This window comes from Alnus glutinosa, chromosome 14, assembly GCF_958979055.1.
Source record: "Alnus glutinosa chromosome 14, dhAlnGlut1.1, whole genome shotgun sequence".
In the NCBI taxonomy this organism is placed as follows: Eukaryota; Viridiplantae; Streptophyta; class Magnoliopsida; order Fagales; family Betulaceae; genus Alnus; species Alnus glutinosa.
Genome location: NC_084899.1, coordinates 23,903,169 through 23,923,623, shown reverse-complemented (window position 1 = coordinate 23,923,623; position 20,455 = coordinate 23,903,169). Strand labels below are relative to the sequence as shown.

Below are 20,455 nucleotides of genomic sequence, written 5' to 3'. Positions count from 1 at the left end.
CTTATGTTTGTTGCAAATAACTTTAAAAAAATAAAAAATAAAAAATCATAAACTTATAAAGAGTGTCCGCTATGGATAGCTTTTTGTGATTTTTTTTTTTTTAAAAAAAAAAATTCATAAATTTAAGAAAGGGACCACTTATAGGGTGTTTGAATGATCTTAGGAACAACGACAACCACCCCTATTTGACCCTCCTAGAGCTCCCAAAAAATCAGATGTCCACCATGTCAATAAGATGGTCAAGATAATTTATCCACTGTCCTCTTTATGATTCCAAACAGTAGCTTTATCTAGAATAATTACTTTATTTGGCTATTTTCCAATCATATCCAAAAGAGCCAAGAGTATGGAAAAAAACATGCTTCAAAACACGAAAAAGAAGACCAGATGAGAAAAAAATCAATGAGTTGGCAATACTCCTCTAATAAACAAACTGATATATACAAACTAGAGCAGCCGAAAGAAAGAAGCAAAATGCCTAAACATCATAACATCAGGTCCCCATATGAGCCCTCTTAGGCACAATGAAACTGCACTTCAGACAAACATCGTTAACTCAGGCCTACTGTATACGTTGTTATGCTCGTCTTCCAGCAGAGGATAAGCCGCCACAAGAGCATCTTGTGCTCCAATATACAGTGAGTTATAAATCTTCCAGTAGACCTCCCTAACCTTACGAGCAGGATGGAAGAGCCCCTGAAGGCAGTAGTTTAGCACAATAGCAGCACCTAAGGCCACCCTCATTCCTTCAATTGCTTCCATGACAGCATTTATCACATGCGGGGAAGTCTCAAAAATGTTGGGCCACACATAGTTGAGCAAGTGGATTAAAGCATCCTCACAACCCAAACCAGCAACCCCCAAGGCCATGTGCTTTACAGCAGAAGCCGCAGTCTGCCTGTGAACCAAATCCCTATCCATGAGGGCATCCTCAAGCAACGGGGTCACAGCATAAATGTAGTCTTTTCCCATTTCACCAATATACTCGAAAAGAAAAGAGAGGGATTTCAAGACACCATTCTGCACGTTAAGCTCTGGCACACGATACTCATTCATCAACGCTGGCAGAACTGTAAAGGGAGAACAGGTTTCTGCAACTATAGCAATGGCCACAGTTGTGCAGACACGGTTCTGCCGCTCCTGTACCTTGAGATTATTCAACAAGGTAGCCAGGACATCTTGTGGTCCAATGGCTTTGGCAATATACCCAAAAGTGTTCACCGTAGCTCGCCGAATACCCTTCTTGTGGGCTTTAAGCATCTCAAGAAGCTCGAAGCAAATCCTCATCCATTCCCTTGCCGGAACAAACTCAGCCCCACGGTCGGCAATTCGTCCAACAAGGTCAATGCAGTTCTCCTGGACTTTCTCATGCCTATTCTTCAGAATTGGTGTCAACCTAGGAAGCAAATCCTTTATAGGAGGAGTCATCTTTGTCATACCAATAACATTGACAATTGCCTTAAGAGCTCCCAGGATCGATCCCAGAACCTCCGGATACTCTTCTCCCAGATACTCATACAAGACAACACCAAGGTGACCCATCAGTTGTTCCTCTTGGCACTGCTTCATGACAACAGCAATCCTTGATATGAGATCAGCTGCTTGCTGTCTCACCTTTGCGCTCTTGTTATTCAATCGCCATTTAATGGTACCACAAATCTGGGGTAGGTACGGTTTCACTCTCTGCCCAAGTGAATTCACAACCGCACCAAACCCATTAAGCATCACATTGGCATCATCGCTGGTCTGCTCTTGGAAGGCATAAAGGATTCCATCAATTAGAAGCTCCTCCAACCGAGCATCAATATCAGATGCACCCAAGTTGACAACTACCTTCTCAATGGTTTCCATAACCATTCGCCTGTAAGGCTCACTCTCATCTTTAAGATCCTCAACAATTCTCCCTACTATATCAGCAACACCAACTTTGTTTGCCATCTCCACCGTTGTCTCCACAAGTTGCCTATAGTTTCTCCTGTCCAAAGCCATCCTCCTGACCCAGAAGTTTCTAAAGAACTCAGGAAGAACATCATTGCGAATGTAATCAGCCTCCACACCCTCCGTACTCACACACTGCTTCACGACCTTCAGAACTATCTTCTTCATTTCCTCATCGGGTGACTGAAACTCACGAATCAAAATAACCATAACTTCCTTAGTATAGTAACTAGCATATAGTGCATCCATAAGTGGGATGACAAAGCCGATAGCCTTCAAGAACGCAGCCAAAACTTTCCCACGGTGTGACCTGATACCCTTCCACAAAGGTTTCAACACCGAGTCAAAGCTCTCAATTCCATAGGGGGCAGCAGCCTCAGCAAGAGCAGCCAGAGACAATGCGGTGATTGTCCTCACCTTCTGATTCTCATCCAGCAGACCATGTTCTATGATCTCCACAAGAGACCTGAGATGAGGAAGCACAGCACAACCGATCAAGATAGCAATCTGCTGAACAATCTTAATTCCAGTGTGCCGAGCTTGCCATGATTTCTTACTCTCACACACGGCCTTCAAGAAGGGCAAGAGAGCAGGAATCCCAAGAGCAGAAGCAACAACACTGAAAGCTCTGGCAGTCGTGTTCCTGACATATTCATCAATGTTATCGATATCCGGTCTCATAGCAGCAATCATGGTGGCCAAGCCAGCAGCTTTACTAAGATTGGAAATAATCTCTCGCCCTTCAACACGCGCATAGTAATCCTCATCAATCAACAAGGGCTCAATCACCACTAGAATCTTATGCACATACGGGCGTACCAACTCATCCAACTTATAAAGCACCCTATCAATTACCTTCACCAATAGATGCCTCTCTTGGTCCTCCAAAGTGGGTTGCATAAGCAAGGGCAGAATCCGGTTAAACAAGGGGCCAGCCCCAAACTCTCTCGCCTTATCCGTAAGCTGCCGCAGCGCCGTTTTCCTCTGCGGCGGCGTTCCATTCTTGACCTTAAGCAAGAGCTTCATGATCTTCCGCTCTTTCTGCGCTTCAGCAGACAACTCCTCTTCATCCTCCTCATTCAACAACGCACCAAAGTACTGGTAGTCCTCGGGCTTCATGAACGGCAAACCACCAGGCACTTCCTTGGGCACGTCAAACTGTTGGCCGCGATTCTCTTCGGGAATTGAGTACAGTGGCGTACCCATTGGAGTGGGCGTCGCGAGCAGCTTCCTCGCCGGAGTCCTAATAGGCACATACGATGCCGGAGGCTCCAAAATCTTATAACCCTCTTGTGGAAACATGGCATCCAGCTCCTCATCGGTCAAAGGCCGGTTCCTGTCCTCGATATCCTTCTCCCACCTCAGCAAATTGTACTGCTCCGGGGTGATGGAGCCACGCAGATTGATTGCCCCCGGCGTCGGGGTCGCCAGATCTACTCCGCCCACGGGAGTAATCCCAGGCGTGAACGACGCCGCTGCAGCCGTAGGCGTTGCACCCTCCATTGGGGTCGCGCTGTCCATCGTGGCGGGCGTCTCATCCCACCTCGACCTCTGCCGTTTCGGAGTGGGCGTGGCGAGGCCTGAAAGCTTTGGCGTGGCATCCCAAGTCATCCCCGCCGGGGTAGCTCCCGGAGTAGCCCCACCGGCCGGGGTGGCATCGGCCAATCTCCCAGGCGTTGGTGTCTCGTCCCAGCGATTCCTCCTTCCTGCAGACGCAGATGGTGTTGCATCGCCCAATCTTCCAGGAGTCGGAGTCGCATCCCACCGCCCAGGGGTCGTATCCTCCGGCAAGTCCCAATCCGACGTTGTCTTGGCCTTCTTGGCCGCAGCGTCCCCCCCATGGTCCTGGGACTGGTCCCAGCGATTCCTTCTCTTGGGAGCCTTATCTTCAGCAGCCTTGGTCTCCTTAGCGGCGGCCTCTTCCTCCTTCTTCTTGGCGATCCTCTTGAGAGTCTCCTCCTTCTCCTTCTTGAGCGCCTCCTCCCTCATGATGTCGGCGTAGGTTCTTACCGATGGGTCCGGCGTCTTCTCCCCGGCGGCGAAGGCGTCGTGCCTCTCGGGAGAGATCACGCGGTTGAGCCTCCTCTTGCGGTAGTCGTCCTCGCGGTCGATGATGCGCTGGGGCTTCTTGAACCCCAGAAGATCCTCGTGGTCGTCGTCGGCTCCTCCCCGAGGCATTTCCTTGAGGAGAGACTTGGGAGCGGTGTAGGAGGCGAGCTTGCGGGCGACCTCGTTGTCCATGGCGTCAAGGCTCTCTTCGTCCTCATTGACGGGTATGGACGTGACGTAGGCGTCGCGGTCGTTGCCGCCGTATAGGTCAGTGTCGAAGGTGACGGAGGTCAAAGACGCCAGTTGCTGCTCCATGCGCCTCCGCTCTTCCTGGGTCTTGGCGATCTCCGGGTCCATGGCGACGCCCTGGACAAGAAATTGTTACGCGCAGAGGTGTCGAAAGCCTAAAATCAGCGAAACTAGTTAACGAGGAGAAATTGGGGGGGAAGAAGGAATTAGGGTTTAAGTGACGGTTTCAAGCCTTAAAAGATAAAAATCTTCAACCTATATTTCACATCTCGTAATCAAAGGGTCCAAAACGAAGATTCACCAATAAATACGCGAAGATCCACCGCAGACAAACACAGCCTGCGTCGCAGTGGGTTGAAAAAACCTCTTCTCGTCCCTCGTGGTTTTGGTGTAGGAACCGGGTCTTGAAAATGGATCCGGATAATAGATTAGAGAGTTGGGCTGGGTTGGAAAAAACAAGATTGGACTTGGATCAATGAAACATCAAATCAGAACAAAAGAAAATGAGTTGAAATTCGTAATGGGCTGATGAAGAGCAATGGACACCGAGAACCCGCTGACGGTGAAAGAGAAGAAATTTTACATGTGATACTTGTATTCTTTTTGTGTCATTTTAAAAATTATACGATTTTTAAAATTATCATTTGATTTATAATAGATTGATTTATGATGAATTATTATTTGATAAAAAATTAAATAATAATTTTAAAAGTCACATTAATTTTGGAGGGATACAATAGAGACATTAGTATGACGTTTATAATTACTTGTAAAAGATGGCCATTCTTCTCCTCAAGGTTGTTGAAATCGGTGCGATTTCGTAATTCAAAACTACGGTTTTAAATAAAAAATTGTAAAAATATATCATCAACTGCATTTAAAAAAAATTATATTTTAATATCACTATTTTTTAAGAGTAATTTTTTTGCACAACTCTTACACAATTCTAACAACTTTTTTTTAAAATCAATCATCGAATATTTATGGCTCGATAAATGATCCCTACACTCATTTCTCACAACAGCCCCACAACAAGCTAACGTGGCTGGTAATATCTTATTATTTTAAACAAAAATAATAATAAAATATTACCAGCCACGTCAGCTTGTTGTGGAGCTGTTATGAAAAATGAGTATATGGATCATTTCTCAATTACACTTTTATTTCATTATTATCTCGTTATACTAACATGACAATTTCAATTTTGTCAACGGCACGATCACGACAAAGTTTAGGCTAACAAACTTCTTGAGCTTTAACCCATCTCTAGCCCATAGGCACAAGCCCTAACTTCGTCCATTTTAGCTGCATGTGTTTGTCATTACCAAATGGATGGAATCCTCGAAAGAGGCTGTTATTGATTCTTGAATAGTTTAAGAGAGGGAGTTGCAAAACTCATCTGCCTTGAGCAAGTGAATCTTGCAACTTAAATTATCTAGGACATGCCAGCTTTGTAAGCCCTTTCTCTAAGGCTGTCCGAATTTCAGAGGATCACAATTATTATCAAAGCGGCATGGCTCTATATATATATATAAACACGCACACGGTAAGAATATAATGTGCATATAGAATTTCTCTTTCATTATTTTATTTTATTTTTTTAAAAAAATGTTATTTTGCAATTTATTATTAGAATTTTAGAGTTTAAAAAGCCCTGAAATCTCATTTACTAACTTATCCATACTATCAGGCAGGAGTTGTGTCACAGCTTCTTTGTTACTACAAGAGCTTCAGTTTGCAGCCCTCTGTTTGGTCTTGTATCTTTGTCTTTCTTATGCCCATCTCTCTCACACACCACTCCACCTAAAACAAATAAAATAAATTAATAAATAACTCATACTAAGTTACTAATTCCATTGTTAATGCTTTTTAAAAGGTTTTATATATATATTAAATATTATGATATAACATAAAAATGAAAGTAATATTGAGTGTTTTATATTTTAGATTGTTTGTTAATACTTTTTTACAAAAAAAAGAAAAAAAGAAAAAAAAAGTGTTATCAAATAAATTGTCTTACTAATAATTATTAGAGCATATATATCATGATTTTAATGAAAATTTAAAATTTTACCAAAAAAAAAAAAACACAATCCATCTGGTGAACATTTTGAGCTTCCTCTCCCATGGTAATTCGTCTAGAAAATTCACCAAAAATATAAATTATGATGTACACAATTGAACAAAATTATCCCAATCATAAGAGGAAGAGCCATTCACCTCATCCTCAACCACGTGCGTTTCTAGACAACATTGAACATTTGGCGCAATGTCAATTCTCTCACTTGTCCCCAATTTGTCGCCATGTTTTCTTTCTAGATTGTTGACAGAAGTTCGAATTTTTTTTTTTCTGATTAATACATTATAATCCCATATAAATATTTAAAAAATAATGTGTTTTTTTTTTCACTCATATGTTAAAATTGTTAGTTTTTATTTTTTTAAAAATATGATTCAAATATAAATCATTCATAAAAACACAAAACAATTTTCACTTTTTATCACATCGGGTTTTTTTTTAAAAGAAAAAAACTCTTAAAATACATTAACAATTAGAGTCAATTTATGTATTTTCTCATTATCAAAATAAATAATTGCACCACTGGTTCTTGGAGTTTGTTTAATTACAAATCACTCCCTGTGGTACTATAATTACAAATCACTCAATGAACCCGTTTTCTATCCACCAAATAAACAAAGTCCGTTAGTAGATTACAATACAAATGACATTTAGAAATTGTCTTACTATTTATATGACGTGGCAAACTAACGAATTCTGTTAACTTGGTGGACGAAACGAGTTTAGAGAGTGATTCGTAATTATAGTTTGCTACAAGAACCCTCCTAAATTTTTTATACCACATGGAATGATTCGTAATTTAGGCCGACCTAAAAAACCAGTGATGTAATTATTTCTTATAAAAATTATTCGAATTTTTTTTTTTATTTTTAAAATCATATTTCAACAGGAAAATAAAAATAAATAAAAGAGAACAAAGGGCAAAAACGGTAAGTTCTCATTGTGCCTTGGCTGTCTCTTCCATTACAGTTGACCTTTCAGGCGCTCCCTTCAAACCCACGTCTCTTTCTCTCTCTCTCTCCCTCTGTGCTCATTTGATATTGATACCTTCCCTTTCCTTTCATTCGCACATTCCCCGAAGGAATCCACAGTCCAATCACACAGGCAAAACCCAGAAAGAAAAACGATGTCGTTTAACCAGCAACAGCCAGAGGACGACGACGAAGAGGCCCTGGAACAAACCCTCCTTGTCGTCCGCGAGGTCTCGGTCTACAAAATCCCTCCCCGCCCCACCTCCGGCGGGTACAAGTGCGGCGAGTGGCTCCAGTCCGATAAGATCTGGTCCGGTCGCCTCCGGGTCGTCTCATGCAAAGCCCGGTGCGAGATCCGGCTCGAGGACCCGGCCTCAGGGGACCTCTTCGCCGCATGTTTCGTGCTGCCGGGTCAGCCCCGCGAGAGCTCCGTGGAGACCGTGCTCGACTCGTCGCGATACTTCGTGCTCCGGATCGAGGACGGCCAGGGCAAGCACGCCTTCGTGGGGCTCGGCTTCGCTGAGCGCAACGAGGCGTTCGACTTCAACGTCGCGCTCTCCGATCATGAGAAGTACGTGAGGAGGGAGCACGAGAAGAGGGAGGGTGGCGGTGGTGGTGGGGAGGCCGATGATAGAGAGACCCAGATCGATATTCATCCCGCTGTGAATCATAGATTGAAGGTATGAACTTTGTATTTCTGGGTTTTTGGTTTTTTTGGTGGAATTGCAACATTGAGTGTAGTGGGTGTTGTTTGTTTCTGCGAAATTTCGTGTCTTGGAGTAGGAGAATGTCTGATTCAGTACAATGGGTATGGGTGTTGTGTTCTTTGTGAAGTTGCATGTGTTGTATAAGTGCAATGCGTGATTTGGTGTAATTGGTGTCGTGCATTTGTTGAAAACAAAATGCAAATTTTGGATAGAAGAATGCCTTTTTACTTATTTTTGGCATATTGAGTGTTGTGGGTTTTGTCTATTTAGCAGCATTGTATATTTTGGAGTAGGAGATCGTGAATGATATAGTATTGCTGTGTTGTGGGTTTTGCAGAGATTCTGGTTTAGAGTTTATTTTCATGTATGTTCTGTTTTCTCTTTGGGATTTAATGAGTTTGAGGATACAATCCCCCCACTTCCCCTCCCCCCCAATTCCTGACAATCTAGTAAGGGCCATACCTTTTGCAATGACTCAGGAAATGCGCTAGCCATGTCAGCGGTATCGCTCTAAAAAGACTAATCAATTTGGTGTTTTCCTAAAATCACTTATAAACAAGGGCGGAACTAGAAATTGAAGGGAGGGGACACAACTTTTTTAAAAAAAATTGGGGTGGGGGTTGTGGGGGGGGGGGGGGGGGGGGGCGCGGGGTTTAAAATATAAAATTTTCAAAGAGGATATTCATAAAAGAGTAATGCAATATGCAAGACTCCTATCCCATTTTATCACCCCAAAGAGGATATTCATAAAAAGGGAATAGGAGTCTTTGCAAATAGCATTACTCTTTATAAAAATATATATTTGGGGGGCTAAAGCTCCCTACCCATCAAGGTGGTTTGGCCCCTGCTTATAAAGCTTAATCTCTCATAATAAGGAGCCAATGTAGGACTTGATACCTATTATTGTATTTATAAACCATATATTCTATGTGAGCTATTTATCTTCTCAATATAGAACTGAGGTGTTACAATACACTTGCTACATTTATAACTACATGCCACATTTTATAGTCTTCATAACTCTGAGTGTGGCCTATTTTTTTCAACCTCATTTTGTGCCACTTTATATGGGCTTAAATTGTGTCCTTGGCTCTCTTTTTGGAAGGAATTGACTTTATTATGATTTATATTATAGGAAGGTGAAACGATCCGGATAAGTGTGAAGCCCAAACCATCTGGTGGAACCGGAATGCTCTCAGCTGCTGGTCTAACAGGAGGGCTTTCTGGAACTCCAAAGCCTAAAGCTTTGAGCCTTGCCCCACCACCCAGTGGGGCAGGAAAAATCAGGTCTCCACTCCCTCCTCCTCCCAATGATCATGTGGTTGCTCGGATGACCTCTGCCAGTCACCTCGGTGATGGTCTCAAGGGGCCTAAGGAAAATGTGAGGCATTCAAATGATCCTTTGTCAGACCTTTCTCCACTTGAGGTTTGCCTCTGACCCTTCATCACTCATTTGCATCATTTTCTACACAATTTGTTTCACATGATATGAAAACTTAAAACCCAGTATGCTTGTTATAACCATTCTGAAACGTAACATCTGGCTGTTTAATTTTCCCCTGATCTCTTTAATTAAAAAGAATCACTTGCTTTCTGTTCCCCAACACATAGATAGGGAATCATGGTTTGCAGAAACAAGTCATGGTGGTCTTCTTATGGCTGACCATATTCATTCTCTGCCAGGGATTATGAAAAAATTACTAGAAGATTTGAGTAAGTGCCAAATTAGAAGAAGACTTCAGTATTAATATTACAATTTTACTCATTTTAAAAGAAAAGAAGAAGAAGAAGAAGATACTATGATTTCAGTTGTTCCTATCCAGAAACAACATAAAAATTATGGTTTGCCCTTAGCAAGCTCGGTGAAAACCTGGTGACCATTTAAGATTTTCTTCACTGGGACAACCACATTGATATCTTGGTTATAGATCGTGAAGAAGTGCTTTTGATTTACTATGGTTCTCATACGGACGGAGCTAGGAATGATACTTTGGAGCTCCTTCAGAACTTTTTGCAGTATTGACTGCTAGTAATAGTGCAGCAGACTTCTTCATTTTTATACCTGTTAAACTTCATTGTGGCTTGGTGTTTGAATCGAATTACATATGAATAGCATATCATAATGGATGTTCTTTGCATGTCTGACTTGCATGCACTTCTTTACCTGTATAGGGCACATCTTATATGTGTTTCGATATTGATATCGATATCTTTGGGTTATTGGAACTTTACACTTGGTTAGAAATTATTAGTGACACTTGGAATATTGTACTCTTAAGTCACATGGGGTCTGAATTTAAATCTATTATTTTCTACTTCAATGAACTTATGTCCTTGCTTGCTTGGGTTCATGTGGTTGATCGACTTCTTCTCTAACATAAAGCATACCTTTTCTAATAATCCCCAACTTTACTAAAATTTACCCCCTTTTTCAGAACCAGATCTAGTAAATGCCCTAGTAAGTCCGGGTCTTTGTATTTATGTGAACAATGTGTTTATAGCACATTGCTTGTTGGGTGTTGCAGAGAAATCTTCCTTCGGCAACGGGATCAGGATCGACAAAGACCACTGCTTCAGGATGGGCTGCTTTTTGATTGCGTGAGCATTTATTAATTGTGATTGAGATCTTTGTTTGATGTGTTCTTCAGAAGAAGTATTTGAAAAGAAAAGTGCTACACTTACCAATTTTTTTTTCCAAAAGTTAATTCCCAAATGATGTGTCAATCATGAAAAGATCTACTATTTTGAAAAATGTGTCATGGGATGATGACACATCATTTGGAAACCACTTTTGGAGATGAAAATTTGGGAAGTAGAGCATTTGTAGAGCATTTCCCATTTGAAAAAGAAAACAAAAATAACAAAGAGAACGAGAAAAGTAGAAAGCACAAGGCACTTAATTCTTCCATATCTGGAAAATAATGTTTCCTGGAAATATATCTATATGCCTCTTTTGTCCTGCTTGAGCTTGTAAGTTCTTAACTTTATATAATACAGAGATTTATTTTTCTTTTGTGTGGTTGGTTGGCTGATATGCACTATTGTAAACTGAAATGTGTGGATCCATGATTCTATGGACCATCTATTAACTGTAATTAGGGTTGATCCATAAAGGCACAATCAAGCACATTTCTTCTAATCAAAAAAAAAATTAATCAAGCACATTTCTTGTCTAATTGAAAATTGACCAAATTGGATATACTATATTTTTATCTCATAATATTGATGTGGCAGTCTCAACCAACTATTGAATTAGTTTTTTTTTTTTTTTTCAAAAATAAAATAAAATAAAAAAATCATGGGATGGTTGTGTCTGCCAAGAGCATTGTGGAATAAAAATTTGGTATAATATTCCTCTTAACTAAATTCTTTCTTGGTGATGGTAGAAAATAGAAATTTGGGTTGGTGAAAGTTTGGAAATCTGTTGTACGAGTTTATGGTTTCTGTTAATGAATTGGTAGATCATTTTTCCTCCCTCGAGGTTCTGAAGCACAAAAGGAGATTGATTATCAGTCAGGATGTTGACCTTCCAGGCTTTGGACAAGGAGGTTTCAAAATTCTCCCCACTTAATAGACAAAAAGTTGTATAAATTATAGAACCTGAAACATGCATGGGCTTACTCAAATGAAGTATGGGGAAAGATTATGCACATGAAAGGAAGAAATATGACCAAATGGGTTTCCTTATTAGAAGTTTGCACAAAGATATGCAGTTTTCAGGCAAAATGTCGTCCACCGGTTAAGCAACTAATGTAAAACACACCATATTCCATAAACAAGCAGGGAAGTAAGAAAAAGGTAGAAGTCTACCTGCACTTGATATTTCACAGCTATCAACGAATCAATGGACATGCAACAATGCCTTTATACACCAACCAAAATTTTCTCTATATAAGGAGGACACAATTCGAGAAGTGGCAAATCCCAAGACAACAACAAGACACTGCAATCAAATGGAAAATGATACAAATCAATTTCCTATTCATCTCATTGTCAAATTCACCGCACAAATTCAATGATAAATTTGAAATTTGATTGTATAAAAATGGGTAGGAAATAGGTAAGGGATGAATGTCTTACATGTCTCATCAAATATACGCTCTTGATAGCATGGTTGAAAGAACTAAATAAACTTTTACATATTAAAATCTACCCAGTTACACAGATATTTATAAGGACCGGTAAAAAAGAAGTTTCAATTCAAATTCGTACAAAGAAAAAAAAACGTAAAATTAATCTGTGGTTACACCAATTTGCAGTAAAGCCCCTAGAGTTTAAAAAGTAATTTAAAATTCCTTATGGTAAATATAAATGACAAATAACCCCATAGTTCGAACTTCCGGCTAAAATTTTGATGAAAATCGTCACTGACAACTACCTCTTTGGTTAATTTTGGGGTTGAACCACCCTTTAATTTCTTTATTTTTTCCTTTTTTTTATATTTTTTATATTTATAATATGGGACACATGCCATATTATTAGCTTTGATGTGGCATTTATGCTCATTGAAGAGTTATTTATCATTTATGCTTACCACTAATAATTTTGAATCACTTCTAAACCCTAAGAAGTTTATTGCAAATTGGTGTAATTACATGAATTAATTTTGCATTTTTCTCTTATATAATATGAAAAACAATAAGCTCAGATCTGTTACCTCCTTTATGTTTATAATGATGACAAAGAAGCATGATTGGCAACCTTAGCCAAGTATGATTGACAACCTAAAAGCACTTACATTGGGCTAGCCAAAAAGTTATTTTAGCCAAAGATTTGACTTACTCCTACGGTGCTGGGCAAGTAGCTCATCAATACATAAGTTAAATTAATTTTTTTTTTTTAAAAAAAAAAATCAATCTAATTCTCTCTCATCTTTGAAAATAGTAAAAATAGATAAAGAAATAACATTATAAATAAAATAGTGTAAATGTTGAGCCAAATGTATATGCCTTAAAAAAGTGGATAGCTAAATTAGGAAGAAAAAAAAAAATGTTCTTTAGCTAAACATTTACCGAGCCGGATGTGAAGGGTCCTAAACGAGTAATTCTAAATGTCATACTCATGTCCCTCTTGTGTCCCTCTAAAAATGAGGTGGCTTTTAAAATCACCATTGAACTTGTGATTGATCAAAATTGATCACATTTGAATTTTGATCACATGGTGATTTTGAAAGCCACCTCATTTTTAGAGGGGCACAAGAGGGACATGGGTATGACATGTAGCATTACTCGGTCCTAAACATTTTGAATGAATTTTAGAAGTTTCCAAATAAAAAAAAAGTGTCTACATTTTGTACTGTACAGCAAAAGGATGTTCCGTGTGGTATGAATCAAAAAGTGCCAAAAATGACCGAGAAACCACGAAGAGGACTTTCTTGTCACCTTTACCTGTCGCTGAAAAATTGGAAGAAACAATGATCAACTGGCGAAAACGACCAAGCAGTTATGAACATGGCTGCAGATCCTTGAAATATTTGATGATTATTTCTGTAGATACTCTGGTTTTAGAACCCAATGCGATTCATTCAGGATTTTCTCTAGTGTTGCTATTTCCTTCAAAAGATTCTTAAACAAGGGTAGATCCTCGGCAGGTATCCTCTCTTTGAAGTGCTGCACAATGCTGCCTGAAGTGGTACTTCCACCTTTTTGTTGTATAAATGTACAGATCTGACGTATCAATACTTCAGGCTGCACTCTAGCTTTGTTCTTCGATGGTCTGGAAGGCCCAACATCGGTAGATCTTGCCTCGTTACGAGAACTTGAAGCCAGCTGTTGTTCAAGTCCAGCACCAACAGCTCTTTCTTGGCTACTTCGTATTCTAGCTAATAGTTCAGCTGAAGATAGTGCCTTCCCAGCGGATGCCCCAGCTGCAATTCCATTTATACTGCTGGTTCCATTGCTGGACAATCCATTTAGTGATTTAGTATTATTTGTCAACTGAGAGTTCACAGTTGAACCGAACTTCTGACGCATAGATGATGGCGCACCAGCAGTCCCGGATTTCCCGGTCCATGTTGGGACAGAAATACTGTCACGACTACGGAGCATCCGTGACTGGCGCAATGCTTCTGCTGCTCTTTGTGCAACTTGGGAAGCTTGCTCCTCAAGCCTCATCTTCTCCCCATCATGGGCGTTCATGATTACATCATGGTTCATGGCACTCTGTAGATGAAAAACAACACCAAGTGACGTTACAAAAGAAATCGGACTGCACTCAGAAAAAAGTGGAGTTATGATGGAGCAAAAGTGGGATCTAAAATAAGCAGTTCATTATGCCTTTTTGTCAAAAATGGCTTGCACCAAAACAAGTGTGAATTAAGAAAACCCCATTAATATCTACATTCTGTTGCAACACTTGAGAATGACGTCAAAATGGTCTAACGCTAGCCTTCCCTTATCAAAATATACTAACATTCCAGCTTTCCAAATGCAACCAGACAACAATCATGAAGAAAATTTAATTTATGGTCGATTTACATGATAATGCCATCAAAGAAAGGTACAAACCAAGCACAATAACAACATTGAGGAAACTTACATGTATCCCATGGGCGCCAAAAAGACTCCTTAAAATGTTTGTTTCTTCATCACCATCACCATCACTGCGATCAGCTTTTTCTTTTCCTTTCCCACTCGAAGTTGCAATCCCTGATTTGTTATCATTTTCAGCTGCAACACCGTCAGCATGTCGTGCAGAAACTTCAAGAGATTTTTGCTTATCCTGTTTATCTTTCTGAGCCCCAACAACGTTTACATCTTCAGAAAGTTGACCAAAAATATTAGATGTTTCAGTTGACCCACTCTCTCTGTCGTCATTCAGGACAAAAAGATCCTTCATATCTCGAGCTTTAAAGAACCTTCTCTGCTGTGGGTTCTTCAAAATCTTATTAGTGAGAAAATGTTTGTAAATCTGCCGGTGGTACACCTTCTCCTCTATGGCTCCACTTGTGATCAATCTATACACTGTTACGTCCCGTTTCTGACCAATACGCCAAGCACGCTCCCTGGCCTGTTAAAGTAAAATGTTACCCTTGATTTACAGGGGTGTCTATTCAAATGAAGCAACATTTCACGTCAAGAATTAATTTCCATTCTGCCTGAAATTGAGATAATTGTTCAAAGAAAATTTATGTGGGATTCCTTGGACATTAAATTTATGCAGAAGGCATCAAAAGCATCATATCATACTTGTGAGATTCTTTATATTTCATGAACTAGAGAATATGTAAGATGGGGTGGGGGGGATCAAACAGAAAAAAGCACCTGCATGTCAGTTGAAGGGTTCCAGTCAGGATCATAGATGATCACCCGGTCTGCACCAGTTAGATTTGTTCCCAAACCACCAACCTTGGTCGTTAAAATGAAGATAAATACATCATTTGAGTTATTAAATTCATCCATCAAGGCCATTCTTTGTTTTATGGGAGTAAGACCATCCATTCTCCTGTAGCTGTAGCCAGCGGTAATCAAAAACTTCTCAAGAATATCAAGCATTTGTTGAGTTTGTGAAAACAGAAGAACACGATGGCCTTGTTCCTTCCAAACCTTAAGCACTTGGTCAACAACTTTCATTTTTCCACTGCGTTCTGGATTCCCATAGTCTGGATTGTGGCCGGAATGCTCCCTCTCAAGCAGATCAGGGTGGTTGCAAATCTTACGCATCACATCAATTCCATAAAGAGAATTTCTATTGCCATCTAAAATCTGTTCCACCTCAGTGCTAGCTAGAAAAGCTCTATACACAGATCGTTGCTCTGCAGTGAGGCTGCAAAAGAGGACATGTTCGGTCTTCTTTGGAAGATCGGCATTCACATCAGCCTTCATACGTCGTAGGAGATAAGGCATGATCAAGTCCCGCAGGACCACAGCACACCTGACAGCAAAACAATTTAAGACTTGGAAAATACTCTTTTAGGAAATTTTGAAAATCAGAAATTGTAGAAACCCTTTTTGGGCAAGTCGGTTAAGAAACTCATGAAAAAGAAAATCGTGAATCATCCAAACTTAAGTGAATAATGAGCTCCTTCTCTTCCTGCCCACACCCTCTCCCCTCAGCCAGGGGATCTTTCAACATTCAAGACTAAGTGAATAACTCGAGACATGACAAGCCAGGTTTTTATTTTTTAACTGAAATTCTTTTCTGGGCGTCTCAAATCAGGCTGTACATACTAAAAAATTGAAATATAAACCAGACCCTTCTAAAAATGTTCGGAGATATCACAAAGGTCACCTGTAAGCTGTGGATACTTGCAATGGTGAAGCATTAGCATAACCACCAACAGATATGGGGACTGCAAACTCTGCCTCAAATACAGGCAAGACACCCAGCTTCCCAGGGAAAACAAAATCAAATAAAGACCACAGTTCAGCCAGTTTGTTCTGAATTGGAGCACCAGTCATTATTATTCGATGAACTGTCTGTAGCTGCTTGCAAACTAGAGTAATCTCCGCATTAGGATTCCGAATTCGGTGTCCTTCATCCAGAACTGCATAACCCCATTCAATATCAAGCAATTTTTCACCTAATATGCGCAGTTGCTCATAAGTGGTGATAAGCAACCCAGATTCCGATCTCAAAACACGGTTTATCAAGGAATCCCATTTTCCACTGCTCCTAGACGAGATGTCTCCCTCATATTCACTGTCAAATGAAGCTTCGCTTTCGTAATCACTATCATTTGATTTGGCTCGCTTCTTCCTATTAATAGTATCCTGAGCAGAATCATGTAGTATCACCACATGAAAGCTTGGGCACCATTTTTGTGCTTCCCTTTTCCACTGTCGCAAGAGTGTAACGGGGCAGACAACAATGCTCGGTTTGTACATATTACTGAAATGCAGCGCACCAAGAAAAGATAAGACTTGGATTGTCTTACCAAGACCCATCTCATCTCCAATAATACCACCTGCTCTTTGGCAATGCAATTCCCACAACCACTGTACTCCCACTTTTTGATAGTCAAAAAGTGCGCAAAAGATGCTTTCTGGTATTTTCAGCCCACCTTCAAGTGTTACAAAAGGAGGTTCATAATCATCCACGTCTTTAACACCCTCTGGCTTCTCATCTTCACAACTGGAGCTTACTACTTTGTCCCTTGCATCCTCTGCAAGAAAAATAACAAGGTTGATATGAAGATACATGGTTCAATACAGGACATGTGAAATTCTGGACAACACATAAGAAACAAATTAAAATGTGTAATTACTACCTCCCAGTTCTGGTAAAACTCCTCAGATTAAAAATAACTAATTGTTCCCACATGACCAGATGCATGCCATCTGCTGGTAACTAGAATATAAGGTCAAGAACATACACTATGCAGACATGGTTGTGTGCATGTTTCATGCGTACAATGTAAATGAGAAAAGGAAGTTAAATATTAAAAGAAGAAAATTAGGCGCTCACAATTTTTGGCTCCTTCCTGGCCCGGAAGTTCTCTTCTAAATAAAAATAGTAATAATAATAAAAAGAAGCACGTTTGATCATTGCCACTCATTCAAAATTTTAGGAAGAAACAGTAATCCTTTAACTTGAGATCACGTGCCTAGGACAAAAGGATCATTAAGTATATGAAGAAAAAAAAATAGAGGCCAACACAAAATGGACTAATCTATAGGCAGGCCACTTGTCTATATCCAAGATATGCTAATAAGATCAACAAGCCGGGTTGCAGATTTGATTTGTTTTTTATATTGTAGTAGCATCTAGGGCTTTGCCTTTTTTATTTCTATAAAATTATTATTATTCATTAAAAAAAAAAAAAAAAACATAGATAGACAAGCTGCGTGATGTAATCCTTATACCTAGCCAAGGTCCAACATTACGAAAGTATCTTACCATTCAACGCCTCACCATTTCCTCATACATACAGCCCATCTACTAACTCCTAATAAAACATCACACCATATTCAACAAAAGCTACACCAAAACAGGGCTAGATGAAAATATAAACCAAAGAATTGTCAGAAAGCCAGGCACCAATGCATCAGTTGGCACACATCAATCCAACAGACTGATTCTCAGCAAACATTAAGACCAGAGAACTACCTAATACTGAAAGCAAACAGAATATTGACCTTACCACTTTCTTCCAAGTGTTTTTCCTCACAAGAAATGAGCTTTGTCCACTTCCTGCCAGGCAAAGGCCGTTTGTTTTTCTTTTTTCTTTTTGAAGTATCATTCTTTTCTAGCTCTCTTTCTGGGGATCGAGGAAATTGTAAAGGTGTTTTTATCCTATGAAAAGGACGAGTGGGTGCATCAAGCTTTGGCAAAGCTTCTGGATCAAAGAGCTTGGTTGTTGGGCGAGCTTTAGCAGCCTCCGACATTGACCGTACAACTCTGGCAACACTTGCAGCAACAAGATCATTACTGTCATCTTCTTTCTCAGGTACATCGAGCCTATTAAATGACCCTGGTCGTTGAAGACGGCGCTCAAAGCCCTTCAGCTTATGAAAAGGGGTTAAAATTCCTTTCCGAATGAATTCATCCCTTTCCTAAAATGTAAACAGGCTAAAATTAGTCCTCACTCTTCCTTTTTTTTTTTGGTTAACTATCAATTAATTTGAATCACTGAAAAAAAAAAAAAATTCTATTATCATATCCTTTTCAGTTCTGCCACAAATCTCATCAATGCTGTGCTGAGTAGACTTTTAAGACTATGTTAAACTTACTGTTTCAACAAAGCCTGCAGATGCTGCATCCAAAATTGCATCAAAACCAGTATCCTCCTCAAATGAGACTATTTTCTGTCTCTTTTCTACATGTTTCCATGATTTTTGAACCTCTTTTAACTTCCTCTTGCGTTTTGGCTCTCCCTTGACCAGATCTCGTAACACCTTGCCATGGTCAACACCTTTGGAAGAGTCACCCTTGCGCAAATCTGAAAGTTCCTTGTCAAGTTGAGCCTTGGTTTTCTTGAGGCTTCTAAGCCGATCAGCAGCCAAGGCATGCTGAAGGTTTAAGTCATTAGGGGAAACCTGACCACCATCCTCATGATTTCCAAGTTCCCCACGGTCATTACCGTCACTTGCAACATTCCTTGCCTGCTCGACAGTGGAGGCAACGGCATCTATTTCAAACTCTACTACCCTCAATTTATGGTAGAGTTTTGCTTGGCTGGCGGATGGCGGGTCAATACTTTCCGACTTCTCAAGAGGTTCCTCCTCCGCGCTCCCTCCAACTTCACTACCATTCTCACCATTCCTTATTGCCTGCCATTTGAGGATCACTATTGTCAGATTCCATAATTTCAATCGACAAACTCATGTTTTCAACCCAATACATCCTAAATTCACATAAAAATATTCCTTAAACCCTAACAATTAACATTTGAAGAACTAAAACAGCTCTCACTGAGTTCAATTTCATATCAACAATTAAACTTAGAATAACAACACTAACAACGAGAATAAATTTTCTCCGTGATCGGAAGTGAAATTGAGAGGATCCACTTCATGGTCCAAATTAGATTCATAGATTGGTGTATATGTTGGCACATTATTTAAAATATTTACATCGTTAAATGCAACAAAACAAATTCTTGACTTGAAATGGAGAGGATCCTATTCTTAACTAAACACATTGAATGTTACATATTCTACTAAAGTTAACAGAGTCCGGGCCAATACCTCTGCTAGTATGTCACGCTCGATATCCTCAGGATTCGCGGAGGTTATACCCAAACTATTAAGCAGAACTCTATCCTCGTCTTCGGCCATAGAATCGCATCGGCCGCTGCTCCTCCACTACAATGTCATGAAGTAGACAAGAAAATGACACTACGAACAAAGAACATGCATCAATATATTCATTATTCATCAGCATCTTCAATAAACTTTGCGTTCAAACCAGAAAACACAAAACATCTTTTGGCAGCTAACAGTGAGCTACTCCAATTAACAAACAAAGAATCCAATTTGGGCAATGAGTGAATAACAATGAATATTGGATCATATGCAAAGGGAGAAACTTTAAGAAACATCAATAACAAACCAATTCCGATAAGGAAATTTATAGAGAACGTACCAGGACCCCCCCCCCAAAAGATGCGAAATTCAATCTCTACAAAGCCCTTGATTCAAGGGGTCGATGATCTCCGCTCGCTCGCTCGCCCTCTGTGGCGCTGTTTGGGTTTTCAACTATTTATTGGATTTCCTATATACCTTGTGCGACGGTCGTATTAGAGACAAAGGAATAGAAATAAAGGTCAACCGTCAACGACGGCTTATTATTATAAGAAGTAGTCGTCTGCTTATATTCCAAAAATAATCCTTGTGAATTTTCCTATTAAAAAAGTAATTCTATAATTCACACTTTTATTTTACTTTATTAATGTGGTGCCATATATATTGTCTGAGTAATATTTGTTGCACAACATTTGTACACACTTTGTACAATAAAATTGATGTCAGCAATTTTTTTTTTTAAAAAAAAAAAAGTAAAAATACTGAGCACATCAGTTA

At 39.8% G+C, this 20,455-nt stretch overlaps 3 protein-coding genes across 5 annotated transcripts; 1 reads left to right on the top strand and 2 right to left on the bottom strand.

Annotated features, from left to right (window-relative positions):
- Window positions 1-390: 390 nt before the first annotated feature.
- Window positions 391-4,521, bottom strand: LOC133856909 (uncharacterized). Its single transcript, XM_062291955.1, has one exon. It carries the CDS (start codon window positions 4,342-4,344, stop codon window positions 538-540), a length of 3,807 nt encoding a protein of 1,268 aa, XP_062147939.1. The 5' UTR covers window positions 4,345-4,521; the 3' UTR covers window positions 391-537.
- Window positions 4,522-7,277: 2,756 nt separating this feature from the next.
- LOC133857721 (uncharacterized protein At1g03900) lies at window positions 7,278-11,007 on the top strand. Of its 2 annotated transcripts, none has more exons than XM_062293047.1 (3): window positions 7,278-7,967; window positions 9,130-9,420; window positions 9,678-10,281. In XM_062293047.1, exons 1-3 carry the CDS (start codon window positions 7,443-7,445, stop codon window positions 9,684-9,686), a joined length of 825 nt encoding a protein of 274 aa, XP_062149031.1. In that variant the 5' UTR covers window positions 7,278-7,442; the 3' UTR covers window positions 9,687-10,281. The 2 variants fall into 2 exon arrangements, with proteins under 2 accessions (XP_062149031.1, XP_062149030.1); XM_062293046.1 differs by lacking the exon at window positions 9,678-10,281 and adding an exon at window positions 10,520-11,007 and having other exon boundaries at window positions 7,282-7,967.
- Window positions 11,008-12,938: 1,931 nt separating this feature from the next.
- On the bottom strand, window positions 12,939-20,142 carry LOC133857210 (protein CHROMATIN REMODELING 8). 2 transcript variants are annotated; one of them, XM_062292390.1, is made up of 8 exons: window positions 20,019-20,142; window positions 19,622-19,738; window positions 18,665-19,204; window positions 18,076-18,487; window positions 16,224-17,097; window positions 15,257-15,866; window positions 14,532-15,002; window positions 12,939-14,155 (listed from the first exon to the last, which is right to left on the bottom strand). In XM_062292390.1, exons 2-8 carry the CDS (start codon window positions 19,709-19,711, stop codon window positions 13,475-13,477), a joined length of 3,678 nt encoding a protein of 1,225 aa, XP_062148374.1. In that variant the 5' UTR covers window positions 19,712-19,738; window positions 20,019-20,142; the 3' UTR covers window positions 12,939-13,474. The 2 variants fall into 2 exon arrangements, with proteins under 2 accessions (XP_062148374.1, XP_062148373.1); XM_062292389.1 differs by having other exon boundaries at window positions 19,622-19,771; window positions 20,019-20,128.
- Window positions 20,143-20,455: the final 313 nt, after the last annotated feature.

Excerpts from the sequence above, each read along its gene's own strand:
- LOC133857210 (XM_062292390.1), bottom strand. The coding sequence starts at position 19,711 with ATGGCCGAAGACGAGGATAGAGTTCTGCTTAATAGTTTGGGTATAACC. Across the intron at positions 18,488-18,664 it reads CTGCAGGCTTTGTTGAAACA|GAAAGGGATGAATTCATTCG; the intron begins GTAAGTTTAACA and ends TTTACATTTTAG. Across the intron at positions 15,867-16,223 it reads CAAGTATCCACAGCTTACAG|GTGTGCTGTGGTCCTGCGGG; the intron begins GTGACCTTTGTG and ends TTTTGCTGTCAG.
- LOC133857721 (XM_062293046.1), top strand. The coding sequence starts at position 7,443 with ATGTCGTTTAACCAGCAACAGCCAGAGGACGACGACGAAGAGGCCCTG. Across the intron at positions 7,968-9,129 it reads CTGTGAATCATAGATTGAAG|GAAGGTGAAACGATCCGGAT; the intron begins GTATGAACTTTG and ends TTTATATTATAG. Across the intron at positions 9,421-10,519 it reads CAGACCTTTCTCCACTTGAG|AGAAATCTTCCTTCGGCAAC; the intron begins GTTTGCCTCTGA and ends TGGGTGTTGCAG.
- LOC133856909 (XM_062291955.1), bottom strand. The coding sequence starts at position 4,344 with ATGGACCCGGAGATCGCCAAGACCCAGGAAGAGCGGAGGCGCATGGAG.